Below are 24,488 nucleotides of genomic sequence, written 5' to 3' on the forward strand. Positions count from 1 at the left end.
TCCGTCCCTGGAGCTTCGTTGCCATCCATAGCTTCTACTGATTGATTAATCACCCAAACAAAGAAGTACTAAAAAATTGCTGTTGGGCAGATACGAGCCATACCATAGCTAGAATATTCTGATAATATGCATTGTTGTCTTCCCAGTCTGTGAGCCTGGCAGTATATAAATCTGTATAGTACCTCACCAGCTCACGGTTAATGCCGGCAGGGACGGTGATGTATTTGTTCTGTGGCCACGCAAACTAGTTCAGTACGATTGCCCCTGTAGCGGATGTAGCAGACGTGCGAGGGTCCACCCTGGCCTTTCCTTTTCCCCATACCTCCTAGCGGTGACATTTATTAAAATAGTGGGATTCTCACTGCCGCTTCTTGGTACTCTGCCAATACGTCACCCTCTTTGATAAGTACTCCTGAGAAGTCCCATTAGCCTGCTCCTGATCTAGGTATGCGAGCACTCTCTAGCTTGGTGAGCATGTTACGAAGATCCCTTAGTATCCCAGCCCCCTTAGAGGTGCATATCCCCCTCAAGTATGCCTTGAATGCCTCTCAGTGTGGCTTATTGCGGGACCAATCCTGCGCCGATTTCGAAATAGTCAATTATTGCCTGCCTGAGTTCGCTTCTAAAGTTAATCAGTGCCCTCTCTGGGAACTGCCACTCTCTATGCCATCCTCCCCCAGGTGCGCAGTTTCAGGATCACAGTTGAGTGATCAGAGTGTACTGGGCATGTGTTCCACGTCGCGTACCCTGGGTCAAGGCTCAGGACAGCAACCCATAGTCCAGTCTCGTCCATGTGTGGTATTGTGCAGCATAATGAGTATGCCAGGCCTGAGGGTTATGCAGTCAAGCATCATGCAGTATGTACTGCTCACAAAGGTCCACTAATGCTGTGCGGGCTCTTGGTTAAGTATGCAACGCCCTTGTTGTGCTGTCGAGTGTGGGGTCTAATACTATGTTCATATCTTCCCCCATTAGCATCTGGTCCGCCTCTAGTAGAACAATTTGTTTCAGTAAGTTGTGAAAGAAATCAAAGTCATCAACATTCGGAGCGTAAACGTTTACCAGTATTGTACGGTGTCTCAACAGCACCCCTAGCACTAGCAAGTAGCGCCCCATATGTTCTGCCGCAGTTTGTAAATGTATGGACGGAAAGTTTTTACATATCTGGGTGGCGACCCCCGCGCATACGAACTATAGCTGGAGAAGAATCTGTCTTTCTCCCACGTGGAAACCAGGGTGGATGCCCGGGTGGGAGCCAGGTGAGTTTCCTGCAAAAACACCACATCCACTGTGTGCAGCCGCAAGAATCATACCACCTGTTGGTATTTCCACGAACTACTGAGTCCCATGTCATGAAAGCTAAATCTGCAAATGCTTTAACATTGGTCGCTGTCATAGCACATTTCGCACAATAAGATAATTTTGACATTAAAGCGCAAATTACTTACCTTAAGGTAACAATATACATCTGTAAGAAACATTAGTAGTGATTGATTCCTTACCATAGAATTACACCAAGGTGTCAAACTGGATCAGGAAAGTTTTTGTCAGCAGTACCCCTGCATGTCGGTAGGCGTCGTCGCGTGGCTCCGCCTGAGTCATTGGCACCGCTGAAGCTACTTAGTCGCGCCGCAGTTCTGCGCAGGACTTTCCGCGCCAGGAACACAGAGCCATACAAGAAACGGACCACTGGTGCCATGAAACTAGGGCCCTGAAAGGGATGACCGTAACCCTAGAAATCAGTTCACAGAACGGGGAGGATGAGTGGGTCTGTAAGGAATCCATCACTACTAATGTTTCTTACAGATATATCGTTACCGAAGGTAAGTAACTTGTGCATCTTAAAGAAACACGTAGTGATAGATTCCTTACCTTAGAATAGATACCCCGGCAATGGGTCTTGGAACCAAGATCACACCAGAAAGCCCTGAAGAACAGACAGGTTAAAGAAGCCGTCTCTCCGGACTTGGCTGTCCAAGCAGTAATGCTTGGTAAACGTGTGCAGCGAGGCCCACGTAGCTGCCTGTCAGATGTCATACAAGGGAACTCCCCATCCCAAGGCAGTAGTGGCTGCTGTCGCCCTGGTAGAACGGGCGCGTAGCCCCACCGGAGGCTCCTTTTTAGTCAAAGAATAACAAGCCTTAATGCACAAAATGACCCATCGAGAGATGGTCCACTTGTGCATGGCCCGACCTTTCTTGGCGTCCACGTAGTCAACAAAGAACTGGTCATTTGCCCGGAACGGTTGTGTGCGTTTGAGTTAGAATGAGAGCGCGCATTTTGGGTCCAGACGGTGGAGCCACTCCCTCTTTCGAGGGATGCGGAGGCGGAAAGAAGGTGGGCAAAGTGATGGCCTGATTGATGTGAAAGGCAGTGACAACCTTTGGCAGAAAAGATGGACGAGTCCATAGAACAACTTTGTCCGGATGGACTGAGAGAAAAGGAGGTTTAGAAGAAAGAGCCTGGAGCTCACTCACTCTTCTGGCAGAAATGATGGCAACCAAGAAAGCAGTCTTTAAAGTGAGAAGACAAAGAGGACAGTTGTGAAGTGGCTCAAAGTGAGCACACATCAGATAGGTCAGAACCAGGTTCATAGTCCCACTGAAGCATTATGAAAGGAATCAGAGGGAAAATACGAGTAATGCCTTTTAAGAATCTACTTACAAGAGGGGACTTGAAAAGGGAAGGCTGATCTGGAAGCCGTAAAAAAGCTGAAATGGCCGCGAGATAGCCCTTGATAGTGCCCAGGGAGGAACCCTGCTGGGCCAAAGAAAGGAGAAATAGAACGACCTCTGAAAGAGGGGCAGTAAGGGGGTCCACAGCCTTTGCTGTGCACCATGCCACAAATGTATTCTACCTGCAGGCGTATATCGTTTTAGTTTAGGGATGCCTGGCTGACGAGTTAACATCACAAACTTCGGGAGGCAGGTCAAAAGAAGTCAACTGCTGCCGCTCAATCTCCACGCAAGGAGGTGGAGGTTGGACAGGTTCGGGTGGAGGACCCTCCCCTGCTACTAAAGAAGATCCTCCCAAAGAGGCAGGCGGAGCAGGAAATTGATCGCCATGCTGAGTAGCTCGGGATACCATACTCTTCGAGCCTAGTCCGGAGCCCCAAGAATGACTTTGGCCCGGTTGCTCTTGATCTTTAGCACTCTGGGTAGAAGTGGTAAAGGCGTACAGTAGACCACAACTCCACCAGCGACGAAAAGCGCTGCCTAGCGAGTGTCTCCCTGGAAATCCCAACGCGCAGAACTGATGACCTTGCACGTTCTCTTCGGTGGCGAATAGATCTAACCAAGCCTCTCCCCACTGCAGAAAGAGACCTTGCGCCACGTCAGAGTTCAGACACCATTCGTGATCCATCATGCACTGGCGGCTGAGTTAGTCTGCCCTGGCATTCAGAGAACCTGCCAGGTGTTGAACCACCAGGGAAATGCCCTTATGTTCCAGCCATGTACAGAGGCGCAGAGCCTCCTGAAATAGGGTCCACGACCCCACCCAGCCTTGTTTGTTCCAGTACCACATGGTGGTGCTGTTGTCTGTGAACACCTGCACTATTCTCCCCATGACAGAGGGAAGGAATGCCTTCAAGTGCAAGTCAGATCGCCTGAAGCTCCAGAGGGTGGAAATGGAGCCGGGACTCCGCCGGAGACCAGAGGCCTCTGATCTCCGCCCCATCCCAGAAGGGACGCGTCCGTCTCCACTGTGTGTTCCGGTTGGGGAAGGGAGAGGGATCTGCCATTGACCTAATCACGATTTGTGAGCCATCACTGCAACTGTCGTGCAGTGCCCTCCGAGATCTGGACGTGATAGAACAGGTTGCCCTGATGCTGTGCCCACTGAAACTTCATGTCCCACTGCAGAGACCGCATATGTCATCTGGCATGATCCACCATCAGGACCAGTGGCTGGAGGGTCATCCTGACAAACCGGAGATAGAGGCTGAAAGATTGGAATCACAGCCTGAATTATCCCAGAATCGCTGCTCGGGAGGATAAACCAGAAACTGCACAGAGTCCAGAACCGCTCCGATGAAGGAGTTTGAGAGGGAATCAGGTGTGACTTCGGCACGTTGATGGAAAACCCCAGCAAATTAAAGAGGTCAGCCATAGTCTGGAGGTGGGAGACAACTGACTGGGGCGTGCCTGTCTTCAACAACCAGCCGTCGAGATAGGGGAAGACTGGAACCCCTAATCTGCGCAGATGAGCAGCGACCACCACCATCACTTTCGTGCACAACAGAGGGGCGCTGGTAAGGCCGAAGGGGAGCACGGTAAACTGAAAGTGCTCGTGGCCTACTGTGAACCACAAGTACAGCAGAGGCGGCACCGGGGCCAAATATGGCGGCTGTGGAAGAACAGGACCCCCAGTAGGGCCCGCTGGGCCCGTAGGAGCACCGGCGGGGCCTGACGGCCCAAAGAGTCAGGCCAGGGTAGCAAGAAATTCTTGCACCTGAGTACGCATCGCCAACAGATCCGGGAAGAGCGGGTAGGCCTGCGGCGACGTCACAGGCTCCAGCGGAGCCGCGGGGTTGGCACCACCTGCAACCTCAGCCGCGAGGGGAAGTCGAGGAATGACAACGCTTCTTCGCCTTCTTTTTGGAATGCTTTGTCTTACCTTACCTAGAGTGCGAAGACTCTGAGCAAGACGAACAATGGTGACAGCTCTGCTACCGGTCTCTCGGCTCCACTCGGGACCGGGACCTTGAGCGGCACGGAGCAGACTGCTCAAATTCTAGCAACTTTCGGGATCGCTCCTGCAAAGTCTTCATCGCCACAGTCCGACAGTTGGGGCACGGCTTGGAGTCGTAGTCGAGCCCCAGGCAGTAGAGACACACGCGGTGCAGGTCCGTCACCGACATTATGAGGTGACAGTCCCCGCAGTTCTTGAAACCGGGCATCCCTACGACAACAGAAGTCGATTGATTCAAAAGAATGGAGACAAAAAGGCCCCGAAAAACTCAGTCAAAAAGTTACTGGGGGTACTTGCTCTTCCGGGATCTGCGCTTGCTGGTGGGGAAAAAGAAAGAACTGACGTCATCGCACGTGGGCGAGTCCAAGTAGCTCCAGCGACGTCATTCCGGCGCAAACGACGCACACAATACTTACACGATACCGACTACAACGCGTACCGACGCGCAGGGGTACTCCTGACGAAAACTTTCCGGATCCAGTCTGACGCCTGGGGGTAATTCTAAGGTAAGGGATCTATCACTACGTGTTTCTTTCAGATTGCTGTTGCACAATTTAGTTTTCCTGTCTGCAGAACAACTCCTGTCCTAAGGGTAACAATCTGACCCAACTACTACCCCCCCCCCCCACGCCAAGCAAATAACCACCCAGCAAAAACACAGAGTAGTAAACATAAAAATTGCTCAACTTCCCAAAGCCATTAGAGGCTAAACATTCCTCAGTAATGTAAACTTTGCTGGGAATGTGGCAACACTACGTCAGCCCCGCTTCATGAAATATAAATTTGTACAGTGTCTCCAACTGTGTGTGGTAGGAACGCTATCATGCCCAACATAAAGGACAGGATGCATAGGTATAACTGAAGCCCAGTCATGCCAAACGTATCTGGAGATTTGCGGGTCGAGCCCGCCGCCCCATCAGTTACCCTGTAGGAAATAACTCCATGCTGGTGTTAGAGTGGATCTCTCTGGCTGAGACTCACCAGGTGATCCACGATGACTGTTTTGCTGTGTTACCGAGAAGGCCTTGCAGAACTCCTGTACAGCTGTCGGGGTGTCAAAAGTACACACCTTCCCTTGCACATCGACCCTAATCAGCTCCGGGTAAAGCATTCCATAAAGTATGCCTAGGTTTTGTAACCTGGCTTGAATACCAATGTACTTGCGTCAGGCCTCTTGCACATGACAGTGAAATCAGAAAATAGGGACAGGTCTGACCCCTGCCGTTTTAGTGGTCCCTTTTCCTTAGCTAGCCAGAGCGCTGTGTCTCGGTCCCTGAAGTTCAGAAGTCTTGCAATTATGGCGGGAGGCCCGGGATATGCCACGTCCCAACGATCTATGGGCGCGCTCCTCTACAAATGTGGTGGTGAAAGATTCGGCTCCGAACAAATCTGTAAGCAGCCTGTCAACAAAATGGTCAAGCCGCACACTGTCGATTTTGGCATCCCCATTATGCACAGTTTATTTCTCCCCCTCTCGCTTTCATCCTCAGTCTTCATGGCTAGCGTCTTAACATTCTTTTCCAGCTTTTCTACCTTCCTGGACATTTGGCCTAGGCCATCTTCTAGATCCATAACTCTGCCTTCCGCCTCGTCCTGCCTACGCTCATGACTCTCCAGGCTCTCATTCATTTTATTAAGCGCGCCAAACTTACAATCCAGTGCCTTTAAGCCAGAACGCAGCTACTTTAGAAGCGCTTCTGCGCTCAATCTTTCCGTATCTTCACCTGGCTCAATGGTGGGGTCATGGCTGCTTCTGTATGGGAGATGGGCGTCCTGTATTTTGCCTTGTCAAACAGCAGCTTGCATTGCTTATGGTCCCTCTTAACCATTCTTCTCCTGGTGACAACTACTTCCACTTTGGAGCAATGTGACCCTAACTGTGCCACCAGTTGTTTTCAGGGAGAAGCAGCAACGTCCAGCCAGTGATCCTCTGTACTCGGGGCCAGCTTGTGGGGGGCTAACACGGCAGCCAGCACCCAGTAAACAATAAATTACTCCTGCGGTGTCACCCCGCCTGAGGCCCAGTGGTCAACGCGCTTCACAACCCTGTGCAGTCTAGCTCCTGCAATCATAGAGAGGGAGGAGGAAGGGGATACACAGCACTTTGCGTATCCTCAGCACCAAACCAGGCCCCAGGGTTGCTCCTACTGCAAGCGTGAGCCAAGCTCAAGAGACCACGCACTGTACTGATTGCTCCACTGCAAACAGCGCTGCCAGGCCCGGGTTAAGGATGTTGTTGGAGTCTATGAAGTGCATTAGCCGGGTGTTGACGATTTTCTCTGCGACTTTGGCAGCGAAGGGGAGGAGAGAGCTGGGCCTCTGACTTTCACATCTCGACGAATGTTTGACTTCAGTAGGGGTCACTCCCTGGTGTGGACTAGTAACTTTGAACACAACAGTATTAGGGTGAACGACAGCTGGACAGTAAGGTAAGACCTATTTGTACCTGCATGACTATTACTCAAGAACATGAATAGGAGTAACTTTGGCTGCCCTGACGAAGGCACTGAACCCTCCTTTGAGGAATCTTACCGTGGCGGAAACATGCTGGCAATGGAGATGTAGAATGGATGTTTGCAACTTGGACTCACAGCAACATCCTCCAGTGTTTTTAATCCAGCCTTATGCACCCCAAATTAAATGGAAAGCCTGTGGTTTACATAAAGGTTGTTTTACATTAAAAAAAATCTAGATCCCTTGTATGACCAGATGAATAGTTATTCTGATCTCCCGTTCAATAAGGTCAACACCGCCATGTTAGTATCATCTTAACATGGTGGGACAGACTGGCTGATTAAGTATGCCACAAGAAGAGTGAAAGGCATTTCCGTCAAAAACTTATTTGCTTCCCATTTTCCATTAGAATGGACTCTGCTATTCCGAGAAGAATACAGGAATAGGCACTTTGAGGTACTCTAGTGTGGTTCTTTGGTCTTATGTTGGAGGGTGTATGGCAAACTGAACTCAGTCTATTTGTGCAAATTAATATGGCTGTAGAGTTGAGCTCTCTCCCCATATATAACGCCAATAGGAAGCCTTGCAAGCACTAGCCCAAAAGACAAGTGCGGAAAGGGTAGAACTTGGCCCAGATTACACAGCCACGGTAGGAAGTTCCCCAGGTCAGCAATGGCAAACAACTACAATCACCTCAGATAGGCCCAGTAGCCCATAAGCCTGGTAGTCCCCTGAAATGGGCCTGACAGTCCTGTCCTGCCAGGGTCTCAAAGGAACATCCATTTCACACCTGCACACCTGCCTGGGCACTTAGGCTTTGTTCAGACCCAAAGTTCACCACATAATTTCCCCCAAAAAACAAAATGACCATTGAAATAATTCCTAGCATTTGAATGCTTCTCACCTGGTTACTCTGGCAGGCTCTGGTATTTCAGAACATTTTGGCACTTACATAATGCAGACATTTGTCTGCTGGCATACTTCAGGTCCAACACATTTATATGCTCACATACAGAAAATAGTGGAACTTCGTACAGTCCCTATTCACATAAGTGCTCCACAGTCTGATACATTGCGGCTTCTCACACTTACTAACAAATCATCCATGTACTAAGGGCCTTCAGGTGTTATTACAGAAACAAGCACAAATACTAATAAAACTGATTTTTTAATGAAATACAAGAGCATGAAGATATTCAACATGGCTACATAGGGACTGCACAATACAAATATTTAAAAGTTACATTCCAAAGAAAGGTGCAGGGATAATAAACTTTATAGATTAAGCAGATCTTAAAATCCTTATAGTGTGTACAACTATAGATAGAAGAGCAGTCAGCCCCACTACTGAGTGTGCGGTCTATGCTGGATCCCTATATTATTAAATAGTTTACAATTTTTGTCAGTGTCTGCCTGCATGAGTAAGGAACCCTTTTTCAGAACAAAGTGTCCGAACTGGTTTTGGTCATAGTAAGGGGAATAGGGACAACCAGAAATAGCTGCGCCAAGTCATCCTTTTTAATGAAGGACTCGATTACTCCGTTACAATTTTTAGTTAGCAACTGATTTTACTCTAAAGCATATTGGGCTTACCCTCGCAACAACCAAACATCAACCTCTTAGGCAGAAGACTAAACCAGTTGAACCAAACAGACTATCCCTATGCCACTTATGTGGCTGTTGTCAATGGTTTATTCTCATTACAGAGATAAGCACAGTCCAGTAGAAGAAATGGCTAACTGGTAACAGTAGAGCTTTTAAATGTGTTCCGAAGGGATGGGAGGACATCACCCAATAGCTAAATAATTTAATGTCAAGGCAAAGAAACCTCACACAAAAAGATGGCCACTTTCTCCAGGAAAGTTATCAAGGAGCAATAACAAATCTCTCCACCATCTTAAACCAAGCGAACAGAAAACTCAAGACCCAAACATGGAAAATAAAGGCAAATGCCACTCTAAGATATTACAGGCAAAGTTAGCCTGCCATCCAACCTGATTATATCCAACCAAATGCAAGCGGCGCAAACTGCATTTAAAAAAAAAAAAAAAAAAAAAAAAGGGAGACCGCGTTTCTCACATTCTCCCAAAAATACTTCTGCCTTCAACAGCCACTATTTTAATATATAGCAGGAAGCAGCTCATCACTGACCCTCTAGGTTTCTAAACAACATGCACTCGGTTCCCTCTAGACAAGCAACCAAAGTGTGTATTTATTTAAGTACTAGAGCATCAACACAAACCTTAGCATTGACCAGCAGCCTAAAATTCAAACAGCATTATCTGGGGAGCTTATGCCAGTATGAGAAGACTTTGAAACCCCAACAGGTGCCTCTTGTGATGTGAAATGCAAAGGGACTGGTCAGCAAGAATCTACTCCCCACCAAAAATAACCATACACGAAAGGCAGATACCGAAGAAGCAGATTTAAGAAATGCCACCTGTTTAAGGACGCTAACAATCTACTATTTCCCCAATTACAAACACGGTCAACACAAAGGAACCCAATGAAGCACTTTACTAGAGGCCCAAAACATATACTGCATGTTCACAACCTTGAGCAGAATTAAGCAGGGAGAGACCTTGGGTCACATAGTTAGGAGAGTGTATACATGACTAGAAACACGGGCAAATACAAGCTTGTTTCCTCTAATTTTCTAGAGATTATCAACCTTAGCTCCCAAGTGGGGCAAGTAAAACACTGCAATTATAGGCATTTCTCCATAAAATTCTAAGAGAAAAACATTTTTTAAATGATAAATCTGACCAGCATGTTGGGCACAAATGATGTACAAAATTAGAAGGAAAATAAATAAAAAATCAGAACAAGTACACCATGTCCAATTCAATGTCTCGTTCTTTGTGGAGAAAGGGAATATGATAACAGAACCGGTCACTCTGATATAAACCTCTGGACAGGTGCAGTCTTACAAATACACAAACCACTGGCCACTTTCTTTTCTGAATCAGCACTGCTTAGAAAACAACAAAAGAGCTAAATGGGCAATCTATGTTTGGCCATAAAATGCCCTTAATGGAAGTTTACGGTCTGCTCACTCAGGTTGTTTAATTCCTCTCAGCGCAATGCTGAACCCTGAAAAAGGAACAGTTGGACTGCTGCAGCAGTGGCTGGAAGGAGGTAGTTAATGAGAATCAATTCAAAGCTGTAACGATGCCTGTTATCCTACACTACCAGCCCTTATCTAGAGATCTTTCATAGTCATCCATGTATCACTCACTCAAGGAACCAGAGTAAAAGGAGCTGCTTCCAGAACATACCAATCGAGTTCCCTTTGGAACAGTTGGACTGCTGCAGCAGTGGCTGGAAGGAGGTAGGTAAATGAGAATCAATTCAAAGTTGTAACAATGCCTGTTATCCTACACTACCAGCCCTTATCTAGAGATCTTTCATAGTCATCCATGTATCGCTCACTCAAGGAACCAGAGTAAAACGAGCTGCTTCCAGAACATACCAATCGAGTTCCCTTTACGAATGCCTAACGCCCCTCAAAAAGGGGCAACCAAATGAGCTGCTAAGATCACCACCACATACCCCAGCCATTAAAACACTCTAAAACAGTCTACAGAACACTTCTGAATAGAGACACATACCCAGATCTTAGTGGGAGAAAAGGAAGCAAGAGCAAATTTTGCAAGCAATTTCAAAGGCATGACGAATGAGAGCAACAGTAAGAACTTAATTTTGTACATTTTAAAATGTGAGGGAAGACTAGATTCTGAAGCAATAGCACCTCTTCTTTACAGTATCTATGTAGGAATACAACAGGTTAACAAGAAGCATGTTTTGAGTGTTGCTTGAAGGATGGCTGATCCGAAGCTATAAATAAAGACAGCATGTATCTGAGCTTCCAGTTAATCAGGTGTGCCCACTGCAGGAGCCTAAGGGCAGTAGGCTATGACGTGGTCATACAGAGCCATGTGCCAACATAGCTAGTGTTCTTCCAAAGGCTAAGAATTCTTGCAATCCGTTTCCTACAGAAGTGGACAAATGCCTACTCTAAAGGGAAGTTTCACACAACAATCAAAAAGTTAGGGTCAATCGGCCTAAGAGCATGGTGCCTGGAAAAAATGTGCCAATACAAGGACACCAATATAATGTATTCCTACAAATATGTTTCTCTCGGAGCAGGACTCTTTGAATGTTCAATGAAACAGCCTGTGGGCCTCTTTGGGACAATGGACCACTGTGACTCGAGTATAAAGAGACAAACATGTCAATAATAGCCGCCCCTCCCGTACTTACATTTACCTTAGCCACAAGATTAATCTAAGTGATGCCCAGTAGCCACAAGATTAATCTAAGTGATGCCCATAGCAAGATGAGAATAGAAGACGGCACATATATAGGAAATGAATGTTATCAAAATTGTAAGCAGTAGCTAGGTGTTTCAAAATGGAAACCCTTCATGTGCCAGATACTGGAATCCGTAGCTGGCTTGTGGTGGTAAAAGCAAAAACATAAAAAATATATATTAAATCTAAGCTACCAGTACTTCAAAAACTGGCACAAGCACTTGTTTCCACAAGATATTGTTTTTCTTTTAGGACAGACCTTTTAAACAATTTTAGAGATTACTCAAACTAGCGAATCATGGTAGAAAACAGCAGGCGAAAACCTACAGACTATATGGTGCAACTGCCCGCTTGTTAATTTGTATGAATCTAGAGCAAGGCTGTAAGGTGTCCAGACTCAAGTCACCTTCTCCAACAGCATCACCTAGAAAGCCTCAAACACAGCTTTAAAAACTTCCCAGAATATGGTGCATGTGTGGGAAACATCAGCGTAAGACAGACCATCACTTCCACAGTCTCCTGAACATACACAGTTTTGGTGCCGGGACACCAGTCGACGACACTTCCCCTTGGATTAAAAAGCTCCATAGCTCATAGTCTTAGATGGGGGATAGCCTTTGTGACATCACGGAAGAAAACGTGTCCGAGAGCAGACTTGGCAGATATTCGCTTGTTTGGGTCATACTGCAACATTTGCTGAAAAGGAAAAAAAAATGTTATAGAAACCGATTGTTTCAGACACAGAGCTTCAGAAAAATGACGGATGATATGGTACATCTCTTCTTGAACCCATCATGACTAAAGTTAAGATTGAACCTGGGAGCCGTTATTGTATACCAGTAACACTTTTAGAAATGTGCAGGCCTCGGAACTTAAAGGTTTCACTAGCACTGAGAAGCATGGTACACCTTGGGTGATAATGATACTTTCGCTCCAATTAACCTTGAGTGAAAGCAGACCAGTTCTAAGACCAGCATCCTCCAAATGCAATCGTACCTCCCTGGAAATAAAGGTTACCATGCAGCACCCGGGAGTTGGTTTACTCGTTCAATTTTAATTTAACTGTCTTGTAGAATTTCTAGGCACCTGGGAAAATGAACGTGTGAACACTCAAGCTCCCAATTCAAAGCCCTAGATACAGAGAATATCAGATTTATGGAGTGAGAGCAGTAAAAGCCCATACGCAGACAATATTTGTGGAGGTAGAAAGGGAAGGTCATGGAGGAGTTGGTAGTGCTGTTTATCATACAGTTTCCCTGGGAGTATAGCCAAGTTGCATATATCTTTTAAGGTGCTCAGACTTAACCACAGAAAAAGCTCGAATCTTCTCATGGTCGTCCTCCAAGGTCCCTTCAATATTCAGCAAATAGTATCCAAACTCAGCAATGCACATGGAAAAACCTGAGTGCCTCTCAAACATCAATATAATTGTCATGTCCTAAGCTAGACCAACATTATTTACTCTCAACTCGTCTCACTGGGTTAAAGAATCCTTCCAGCGCTCCTCAAATGTAGTCATATTTGCTTCCATTCTCCATCAAGCCACACAGAAACTTCATATGGGGAGATGTTACCAGTTTATAAAACACCAAAAATCAACATGCTCCATACACACAACACAGCATTTCCACTTTGTGATGTATCTAAACATGTCAGTGACAACTAAACCAATAAAATGGTGCCCAGAGACAAAACAAAGTCAGATTCGGAATTAAGCACAATAGTGCTGGTGTTGTGGAAGTGGCAAAGGAGGAGCTTGCAGTTGCCTGTGTCAATGGATCTGGTAACAAAATATCAACACTCTAATACATTCGCATGTCTAGAAATATGACAGAACAGATGGTATAAACGCAGATATTGCCCACAACTGAATGATTAAACAATGTGTGCTGTGGAGCAATGAAACCGCTGACGATTGAGCCCAAAAGATTAACGTCAGGGTGGAAAGAGGCCGGCGACAACGTAGAATACAAATGCAGGAGCTTATGCGCCTATCAGCAGCCTCAGTGCCATTTCTCTTGCTTCAATTCGATCCGGCAGCACCTGAACGGAGGGACCCCATACCAGAGATGCTGGGGACATGCCTTGCTGCTTGGTGAAGCGTACCGACACCGTACAGAGGACGATTCCAGCCTGCGAGTCAGCGGGAGCCCAGATGGCGACAGAAAAGAATCCAGCAAGATTGAACATGAGCGGTCTCTGTGGCAGCAGATGCGGGGGTGCATACGCAAGTCTGTCTGGGGTCTGTCCCTGAGCTGCACTGCTAATCGTCCCCGGTGCTGGCAGAGGTCCGTCTCCAGACCACATCATGCCCAATGAAACATGAGGCAGTCAGGGGCACGGAGGATAAGGAGAAGAGCCGGCCCAGCATTATTGGATTATAGTGTTAGACAGCTGCAAAATGGTTCGCTGGACTGGCCCACTGATTAATCTGGTGGAGCCCAGGACAAACACACATGGCACCAGTTGACGATAGGGGCCAGTGTGTGACATAGGAGTTCACTACAAATACAGACATCGGATCAAAGTGTCTGCTACTATACTACGCAGGTGAACGCACTCCGGGGAGTCTGGAGGAAGCAACGCCTGGGGTAGGTGGGACAAGGCCACACCTTCACTAACGCAGTGAGCACAAAAGACTAATGTGTGTACACCTGGGGAGCTGAGGGAACTTCCACCCCCCCCTCCCCCATTCCCCTTGTAGAGGGAGGAGGGCCACACCAGCCTGCTATGCCAAGGGACAATAATTGATGACAGATGGGGAGATCTAGCCCCAGGGGTCAACTGGGTAGCAGTGGATCTTGTGAGCCACCCCAACTGACAACATTGCTATGTGGCAAGAACTGACCTCCGCAAAAGTGACAGACCGAGATATTTCTCCTACGTTGGGATTGGACCAATAAAACTGGAGCGTGTGAGAGCTCTGAAGGGTGCTCACAGACTGAACACACTTCTATATGCAACCAGCAGCACCTGGAAAAGTAAGTAACTCACAATGGTCAAGCCACGCAGTGCAAAGGGGCCCCACGGAAGCGGAGGACCACCTGCGGAGGACCACCTGCAGAGACAAAACGACAATGCCTCCTTGGCAGCACACATGGCAGCAATCCTGGAGGTCATAAAAGACAAATACATCACTGGAAAAACAGATCGCCGCGGTGGCAGGAGAAGTGGGTCTACTGCGGGATAACGATAAGCAACTTGTTGATCGGGTCAAAGAGTCAGAGGATCACCTGGAGACTGCCCTCCCACAGGTAAACGAATGTACTCAAATTCTCTGCTATGGAGAGAGAAGTGCAGCTGCTGGCGAACAAATTGGTGAATGCAAGGGTAGATCCCAGTCAGCATAATGTACGGCTGGTTGGGGTGCCGGAAAGGGTGGAGAGACTATCCGTAAAACTGTTTGTGGAAGAATAGCTGGAAAAGAGTTTTATAGGGTAAACCTTCTAGTTTCTTCTCCATAGAAAGGGCACAAAGAATTACAGCATTCCCATCACCGCTCGGGGGAAACCACCGGCCAATTAAAGCGCATGTACATGGTCCCTAACAATTAATGGTACATAAATAAATCTCTACCGAGACTATACTCATTTAGATCAAAGACAAATAGCGGTGTTCGTGCCAGTAAAGAGGATGATGAGACAGCTGGACATTAAGTATGCGCTTCTTTACCGGTCGAAGCTATAGGTAGTGCGAGGAGGGCAGACCTACTTCATCACAATGCCACAAGAGTCCTGGTCGAGACCCAGGGCCTCTAGTCCGGCATGCCACGCAAAAAGATGGTGACCGGTGGCGTCGAAACGCAGGAACACAAAAAGGAAAAATACAGCCTCACCAACCAAACGACCTATTAACGCGGCACAGGAGAACACAGTACTGGAGATCGAGCAAAGGAGTGAAGTCCTTGGTAACAATAAATGGAGATCCCTCTTCTGAGGGTGAGGGCACCGCCCAGAATGTACGGAAATGGAGCAGGACACAGAAGATGACCTGCTGCCTAACGTAACACCCATGACATCGGAACACTTGGGATAGTAGCGGCCTGATCGGGTGGGAGTTCTGTTGCAAGAGAGACTTACTCTGGGGCGAGGGAGCCCACTTCCTGGATAGAGAATGTCTGGGACAATATGTGGACACTTGGACTGCCGGGCTACAGTGGCCTCCGGTTGCACCACAGCAGCAGAAGCACGAAAAGTTTTCAGTTGTTATGGTTTTGGGCCAGGTGTATAGTGAGTTGGAGGGCTGGTTACTTTTAAAACCAAGATACAATAAGGTAGGGTCGGGGTAGTTAATAGAGTAGTTAGTAATTCTTTGAAACAGCACAGTACTGGGGGGACCTCGGACAGTTTGCCCTCTTGGACCAAGTATGAACAGGGGAAGGAAGTTACACACTCATCATGATGCATACACAACACTTAACGCTGTTGACCTGGAACGTTAAAGGCCTGGGATACAAAGTAAAGAGAGGTTTGGGCCTTTAACAGGTACAAATCTGACCTAGTATACTTGCAAGAGACATGCCTTACTGATGGGCAACACTGTAGTATGGGGAGGGAAGGCAAATACAAATTGGCCATGCAAAATAAACCTTGGGTTCAAGGGCGGTATTCACTCTTCTCAGAAAGACGCTCTTGTTCCATATACTATGCACATTACCAAACACAAGGGGGTAATACCTGTAGATCCTGGGGGAACAGGATGGCGTAACTCTACTACTGGTCAATGAATATTCACCTCCCAGACTCCAGATGGTAACCTCCAGACAGTAGGCGGCTTGTTTGTAAAATCTCCCCTGGCACGCACAGTGATAGGTGGTGACTTTAACCTCGCTCTAGACATGCAGCTTGACAGAATGAGTTCGAGACCGGAGGGGGGAATGGACCAGAGGGAGGCTGGAGGGATGTACCCAATGCAATGGGATTGTGTGATGTCCGAGGGCCCTACACGCTTATGAGAGAGGATACTCTTCCTACTCTAAGGCGCACAATATGTTCTCTACGTTGGATTACTTTACCACAAGCGACTCACTTTCTAGGTTCGTCATAGCAGAGTATTTAGCCCAGGGAAAAGCAACCACTCCACCATACAAGTAACACTGTCCATTAATGTGCGGCCGCCTCGATGGCTGTGGCGGATTAAACATGGTACCTAACGAAGGAGATTGAGGTAAAACGCCTAGGCAAGGCCTTTAAGCGTTAATTTGAGAAGAATAAAAACATGGTACTGAGTCATATCACATTATGGAGGCGTACAGGACCACAGAGGTGTCATTGTGGGGGTTGCGGGGGAGGGGGCGCTGGGGATCGGATGGAGGGATGCTATAGAATGGCCACACTAGACGATTTGACAGAGGGAATATGTGGAATTGCCTACGTCCTCAGGGAAGAAAAAGATGGACTGAAAAAGAGCCTAATATCAGGCAGTTGCAAAGCACAAGGCTCGAACAGCATATATTGCAAAACAAACAAGCATTTGCAATGCAATAGGTCTCGCAGCATTAAAGTTTGAGCTATTGACATTATATATAACAAAGTGTTGCATAAATTTGTTATGAAAGTTCGTATTGATTTCGGAAGATTTTTTGGTTGCTGTTAGTTGTTGCTGTAGGTGGTGGAAGAAAGAGGCATGCGGTAGAATCAATATTAGTCAATCTCGGTATTCCAGAACACAGCATTTGGCGGTAGAAGTGAGTTCCTAAGAAAACTTTTGGGCCCGCCATCTTATGTCAACTGCAGCACTGTACACTGGTGTTTAAATGCACACTACCATTAGAAACCCTAGTTCTATCACAGAGTGCGTCGGACTCGCCACTTCAAACACGTGGTACAAAAAGCTACACAAAAAAACAAGCCTGTTCGATCCAGCCGCAAAGGGCCACGTGCGCGTTCCATAATGTAATCAGTCCCCACCCCAGATGGGAATTTGCAGCCCATGATCTGACACCTATTGATCACCTGTTAGTACTTGCCGGGCCTCTCAGTCTGACCCTGAGGGGCAGGAGAGATCCAATTAGCGTCCACTAATGGGATTGCTGCCTGGTGCATTAGAGGCGGTCTGAGTCTCTCCTCACAGCCCTGTCAACGCACATTTGCTCATAACCCCATCATTTGTCAGCGCCCACAGAAGGCACTTACAACCTACATCCTTTGTTTGCTTGGCGCGTTAAAAGGTGGAGTAGCGCCTTTCTCTATAAATCCAATGCACTCATTTATCGGCATCGTTACCTCGGCGTTGAACCCACCAAGCTCTCGCAGAGCTTGCATGGGGGCCCTCATAGCAATATTCCAGTGTACCATCAGGGTCAGGGGCCCCTTTATATATTTTGTTTGGCACTGTTAATCTCGGTATGTTTTGTGGTTCTTCATGCTGATATCTATTCGTATTTTGTTTTCATTTCTTTTGAATTGTTAGGTGCCTGTCTCGGTCATTGTCTAGACTTCTTTCTGACAGAATATAGGCAGAGTTTTCTCGACTTGGCTGAACAGGAATGATTTAGGGCATACATGAAGGAGAGTGAAGTGAGACTGACTCCGGGTGCTGATCAGATGACGCTTGCTTCCCCCTCCGCACGCCCTGGATAATGAGCGCTCGTTTAGTCAGCTTCTCGTAGCGGAGAGATGTTACACTCCAATGAACAGCGTCTTCAAATGGTTAAAGTAAAAGGCGACCCCTGAAAAATGTGCGTGCTGTGGGTTGAAGGATTCAAATAGTTACCAGGTGCAGCACGCCTACGTGATTAAACAGTATCTTGCCAAGTATAGCATAGCTCACCTCTTGCAGTGCGAAGCAGCACGCCAACGGCGAGCTGACCTATGAGAGCGATGTGGCGCAGCCGCCAGGGTGGCTGCGCCCTGACTCTGGGCAATAGCTCATTTATTCTCCCCGAGGGCCCAGTGCCTTGAGACCCTTAAGGGCTTTACAAATACCGGATTTATGCTTTATTCTGCAGATAGAAAGAATGTTATGGCAAATCAGGTGCCAAGAACTCGTGTGTGACAGCTTTGTCGGGTTCTAGCATAGCACCTTGAAGTTGTTTTCCTCCACCATATGAAATCTCAACCCTAATCAGACATCAAGTTGACCAGTTACGAGCCAACTTTAAGAGCAAAACAAGACGTGCGCGTGCACTCCTAAAAACAATACCTATCGTGGGGGCGGGACTTCCGTCTTGTGCGCGAAGCCCGCGCCAACGGAGTGCCTGGCCCGAGGAGCAGTGGTGACGCGGGGCTCCCATGCCCGAGGGAGAGCCCTGCGGAGGCTGTAGAAGTCCGGAGTGGCGGTAAGTGGGCCTTAGTTGTAGGGGGGTGTCGGTGCGCTCGTGTATGTGTGCGCATGTGTGTGTGTGTGTGTTTGTGTGGGACGGCAGGGGGGGGGGGGGGTCTCTATGTGTGAGTGCGTGTATGTGCGCTCGTGTGTGTGTGTGTGTGTCTGTGTGCGCATACGTAAGCAGGGGGAGGGGTGCCTGTGTATGTTTGCGCTTCCCAGGAGACAGGAGATGGCCACAGCGAGCGCGTTCACACGCGCGTGGCCCGTTCCAATCCCATGCGTGTGGCCAGCTCTGGTCTCCTAGGAAGCTGAGCCGCTGACAATAGGTCTCTGGCGAGACCGCGCTTTCGTGCGGTAAACGCCACGAGACCTAAAAAGCGCATGAAGCAGGTAAAGCAGGAAAACTACTGGCATGGCTTGGGAGCAAGGAAAGGGGAAATATGTATCAGAGTATAGGGCAGTCTCGTGAGACATGCTGAGAAGGGGGCGTCTGGAGATTGCAGAGGAGTTTGCTAGGCAATTAAAAGATTGTTATTGCACACGCCTGCGAGATTTGGAACAGGATGTACAGGTACTTATTAGCGATTGCTCAATACTAATCAAACACTGCCAAGCAACTAGTCGAAACATTACTGATTAAAAAGTCCTCACTAGCTTAACTCTTAAACACACAAAAATCACAGTATTTAAAAAACAGATTAGATTAGGTCAATAAGTAAATTACTGAACACAAGGACTTCATAATGCAGAATAGAATTGACAAACTACAAAAACACATTAAAAAAAATTCTCACATGAAAAAGTCTACCCTATATCAAAGAGGGCTATAAAAAAAACAAAAAGGAGGTTAGAGTCCAACCAGAATTCCTCGCTAAGGAACACATCTGAATCCTCCTATTCAGATTCCAACGCATGGTCGGGGGACAACTCTACCCAAAGTAGGAGAGGAAAACAAAGACAATGTGCTAGAGGAGGCTTTTACAACTATTCTTTACCTGGAAATCAGATGATGTTTTGGCCTGGACCCTTTCCGCCACAACCCAAACAAGGCCCACAGAACCCACAAATGACACCCTTCTACCAACCACACCAGCATTTTTAGGGAGGGGTGGAAGGAGAGGCAGACCAGGCAGAAGGGGTAGGCAGAGGGTCCAATGGGAGACAAACAACAGGGAAAGGGTGAACACCCGCAGCTGCACATGGGACAACTAGCAAGCAGGTCCGAGTTACCAGCATACGCAGTGGTCAATACAACTTCATAGGAACTAACAAAAACAGAAATTGCAGTACTTGACGGCTTGAGGTTTGTCCCCCCAACAAAGATGGTTAGGTTTAAAACACAACCGGAACAAGCAGAATTCTTCTGCAATAAATGCATAAAGCTCATACTATCATACAAAGAAACCCATGATTGCCATAAAAATCTTAAGATCAAATCTTGATTCCACCCCCCCCCCCCACAATATCGTACATTCCACCTGCTGTACTAGCTTTCGAGGAAGTAGTCACATAAGAGGTAGAAGAACTACAACCAAATGGAAGAACCTTTCAGAATCTCACCAATCAGGAAAGAGCAGCTCTCAGCTCCCTTGAAAAGAAACCCCAACTGGTAATACCATCAGTGGATAAAGGCAAAGCCATAGTAATCCAGAACGGCGACGCCCACAGAGAAGCCTACCTCTCTCCAACAATACAGAAGGAAGTAGAACCTTCTGATCACGGACCCTACACCATGTCACAGTAATGTAATCAAGCGACTTAAAGATAAAGGGCTGGAAAACTAATGTATTACAAAGAAAAAAACAAGTTACATACCTGTACACTGTGGTTCTCCAGTATTGATATCTTTCATAGATTCACATGCTTGCATCTTCCCCGTCGTCATGGTGGGAGTCTAACGGTATAATAAATAGATAGCAGTACAAAGAAAAAACTGCACCAGTAACATAGAAAATGCCTTATACTTAGTAACGCAGTACCATCATAATATGGTCTAAACACGGACGAATGAGAAGCCAGCCCTGAGATCTCAATCCCCAGCAGAGCCACCATACCTCAGATTTCCAGCCCAAGTGTGAGCCAAGAGAATGTCAAGAGATAAAAGTGTTCTACCTTAGAAACGGCGAGGCGGGTGTGTCGCATGTGAATCTATGAAAACAATCAATACTGGAGAACCAGTGTACAGGTAAGTAGCTTGTTTTTTCTCCAGTATTGAATCTTTCATAGATTCACATGCTTGTATCAAAAATAGAAAGCAGTATCTCCTCCATGAAAGGAGTTTCTAAGGTAGAAACTATTTTCAAATCAGTAAATATCTTCTTTACACAATAAAACCAGAAACTTATAAATAATATATTGGATTGTGTGTCTCAGCATGTACAATAGAGACTCGTACAATTTAAAAAACAAACATTCTGAATCTTACAACCACCAAAAAACATCAATGAAACAATACCTTTAAAGAAACAGTTGCCGCAGCACCGCTTGTCCCACTGCTGAATCGGTCTTCCACGCTATGTCAAGACAGTAGTGTTTGGTAAATGTATGGCCATTTGGCTATGTTGCCGCTGTGCAAACGTCCAGTAACGATACTCCAGCAAACTGTGGCAGAAGTCGCCATTTTTCTTGTTGAGTGAGCTTGAACTGTCTAGGATAAAGGCCTTTTTGTGACAGAACACAATAGCCGAGGCTATCCATCTGGCAATACTCAATCTTGACAGAGCCAAACCTTTCCTGAGAGCAGCATACGCAATCAATAAATGATTTGTCTTTCGAAAAGATTTTGTCCTGTCTATATAGAATTTTACACCTCTTAATATCCAATGCGTGAAGAGCTCGTTCTGCTACAGAAGATGGATCTTTAAAATATGTAGGTAAAATGATAGGTTCGTTGAGATGAAAGGGCATTGGAACTTTTGGAATGAATTTCGGATTTGTTCTGAGAAATACTCTGTCTGCTTTAAACTGTAAGAACGATTCACTGCAGAAAAAGCCTGAATCTCTCGGACTTTTCTGGCTGACGTCAGAGCCAGGAGCACAGCCACTTTCCAGGACACTAATTTCAGGTCAGCCTTGTGAATTGGCTCAAAAAGGTGGCTTCATTAGCTGTGTAAAGACTGTTAAGCTGCCACAGCACTAACAGTCGTTTAATTGGATGGAATTTTCTAAAAAAGACCTTTCATGAATTATTTAATCACTCTCTGTGACCAAAGCTTCGTCTGAGACGGCCTTCTGCGATGTCTTGAGATTGCCGCCAGATGCACCTTCACGGATGCGTGAGATAGCCCTGCTTTGGATAAAGCTAAGAGATATGGAAGGATCTGATCTGGAGATGAAAGCAAGGGATGTACCGCTTGATCCAGGCACCATTAACAAAACCTTTCCCACTTTGCGGCATTTGTTTTGTTGGTAGACACTTCCCGAGAAGGAGATAGAATATTGCAGCTGCTGAGGGATATTTAGAGATTTAAATTAGAACTCATGAGGTTCCAAGCTGATAAATTCAGTAACTCCAATTGAGGATGAAGCACTTGACCTTTGTCCACTGAAATCAGATCGTGCCTCAAGGGAAATTGCACCAAGGGAGCCACCGACATCTGTAGGAGCTCCGAGAACCAGAACTGCCTCGGCCAAGCCGGGGCTATGAGAATTAAGTGACCTGGTTCCAACCTCATTTTCCTGAGAAGCCTTGGGATCAAAGGGAAAGGGGGAAATGCATACGCAAACATCCCTGTCCAGCGAAGGTGGAGAGCATTCCCCCATGAGCCTTGTTGAGGGAATCGGCTGGCAAACTGCTTGCATTTTTTGTTGGTTCAAGTGGCAAACCGGTCTAATCCTGGACTGCCCCAGAGTTGGAATATTTGCAATATTTGACTGCGATCCAGTTCCCATTTGTGGCATAGGTATGTCGATCTGCTGAGCGAATCTGCTCGCGAATACCTGGGACATGTTGAACTTGTAGAGTGATATTGTGCCTTAGAAGCCACTGCCAGATTTCTTGCGCTTGTGCCGAGAAGGGTTTTTAGGTCTCGCCTGTCGATGCGCATGCGCATCGAGCAAGGCGAGAGTATTGGGACTTATCTACTCTTTATCTAACTTGCAAGGAATCGTGGCGATTCCTTGCAGTGCCCGTGACTTTTAAGCTCAATGCGCATGCGCATTGAGCTTAAAAGCGCGTGCACGTCCGTCTTGGTTTACCCGCTCCGCCCCCTCCCCGCCGTGTCGCATTTCTCCTCCCCCTCCCCTCTCTTCCCTCCGTCTTCTTTGGTTGTCCCTCCCCTTCCCGCCGTGTCGCATTTCTCCTCCCCCCTCCACTGGTCCCCGCAGCCTCCTCGAGTGAAGCCCCTGCCTGCGCCAGCCCTGCCTGTGAGTACCGCGTGCCTGCAGCAGCTCTCCGAATTCGACTGCCTCCTGCAGGCGACCCCTCCCTTACATGTTACTGCTCCATGTCTGTGACCGCATCGTTTCTCTCCGCCTGTGACTGCTCCTGCCTGCGATTGTTCGTTGACTGTAACTGGTCTCCAGTTGTGTGTGTGCGCTCTGTAACTGCTGCACACATGAGCCTGCTCCTGCGATTGCTTCCTGTCCGACTGTTTCTTGTGTTTGTTTAACAGTTTATTCTGACCAATTGATTTACAGTTCACATTCGGGATTTCACACGGTTTGCGAAGTTAGCTGGAAACTAAGTATATGCTGGGGCTTTGTCAGGTACATGCAAACGAGAGCAAACTTACTCAAACACAACTCCAGACCTTCCTGAAGTAAAATCCTTGTCTGACTGGCGCAGAGTTAAAAGAGGCGAACGCGCTGTCGTCGTTTGCGTTCCAACTTAAATATATCGCGCCAAAAGATTTAAAGCAAAGAAGAGCTCACTCACGCGCACACACGCAAATAGTTGTAACTTTTACAGCGCGTGCCTCTTGAATTTACGTAGCAAATCTCGCGTCATTGTTGATAAAAAAAACACGTGCTCAATTATACTATATCCAATCCTGGCTGCCCCGCTACAGTATTTGCACTGAATTATTGCTCGCCCATGTCAGGCTTCGTTTAGCGCTTGCAAACGGATGTAGATTTAATATAATGTTACACCCGTCTTCAGCCATGGTTCTTTCCTTCGCGTTTTGCCTCGTTGACTCTGCGAGAACCCCTTTAACTTCCACGGCTCAGAACCGGAACGCAGCAGCCAGTCGGATACCAAAAGCAAACGAAGCCATAATCGTTGTCGCCCCACCGTCGCTCTCTTCCACAGGTTTCCCATCTCTTCGGACATCCGCTTCCAGGAACATACAGTTTCCTCTTTTGGTCACCATATAGCAGTGGGAGTCTAATGCTAAGCCTGCCGCTGCGTTTGGGTTTGAAGTCGAGCAGGCTGTGATGTCCTCGCTTCCAGGCACTGTATCTGACCCTCGGGCGCTCTCTGCTAATAGCCAGTCAAGCCCCAGCACTGTCTGCTCTTATTTTTTTCTCACTCACCCTCACTCACTCACCCTCAATCCCTCACTCACCCTCAACCCCTCACCCTCACTCCCTCACCCTCAACCCCTCACCCTCAATCCCTCACCCACACTCACCCTCAATCCCTCACTCACCCTCAACCCCTCACCCTCACCCCCTCCCTCACCCTCCCTCACCCTCCCTCACCCACCCTCAACCCCTCACCCTCACTCACCCTCAACCCCTCACCCTCACTCACCCTCAACCCCTCACCCTCACTCACCCTCAACCCCTCACCCTCACTCACCCTCAATCCCTCACTCACCC

General features: G+C 47.3%; 1 protein-coding gene across 1 annotated transcript in view; it reads right to left on the minus strand.

The window, feature by feature from the left end:
* Positions 1-8,295: 8,295 nt before the first annotated feature.
* The window catches only part of CDK2 (cyclin dependent kinase 2), a 181,770-nt gene continuing 165,577 nt past the window's right edge, over positions 8,296-24,488 (minus strand). Inside the window, exon 7 of the mRNA XM_086963915.1 lies at positions 8,296-12,155. Coding sequence (XP_086820041.1) covers positions 12,051-12,155 — 105 coding nt within the window. The 3' untranslated portion in view covers positions 8,296-12,050. The remainder of the gene's footprint in view (positions 12,156-24,488) is intronic.

The sequence above is a fragment of the Lissotriton vulgaris genome, chromosome 1_1 (genome assembly GCF_964263255.1).
Source record: "Lissotriton vulgaris chromosome 1_1, aLisVul1.2, whole genome shotgun sequence".
In the NCBI taxonomy this organism is placed as follows: Eukaryota; Metazoa; Chordata; class Amphibia; order Caudata; family Salamandridae; genus Lissotriton; species Lissotriton vulgaris.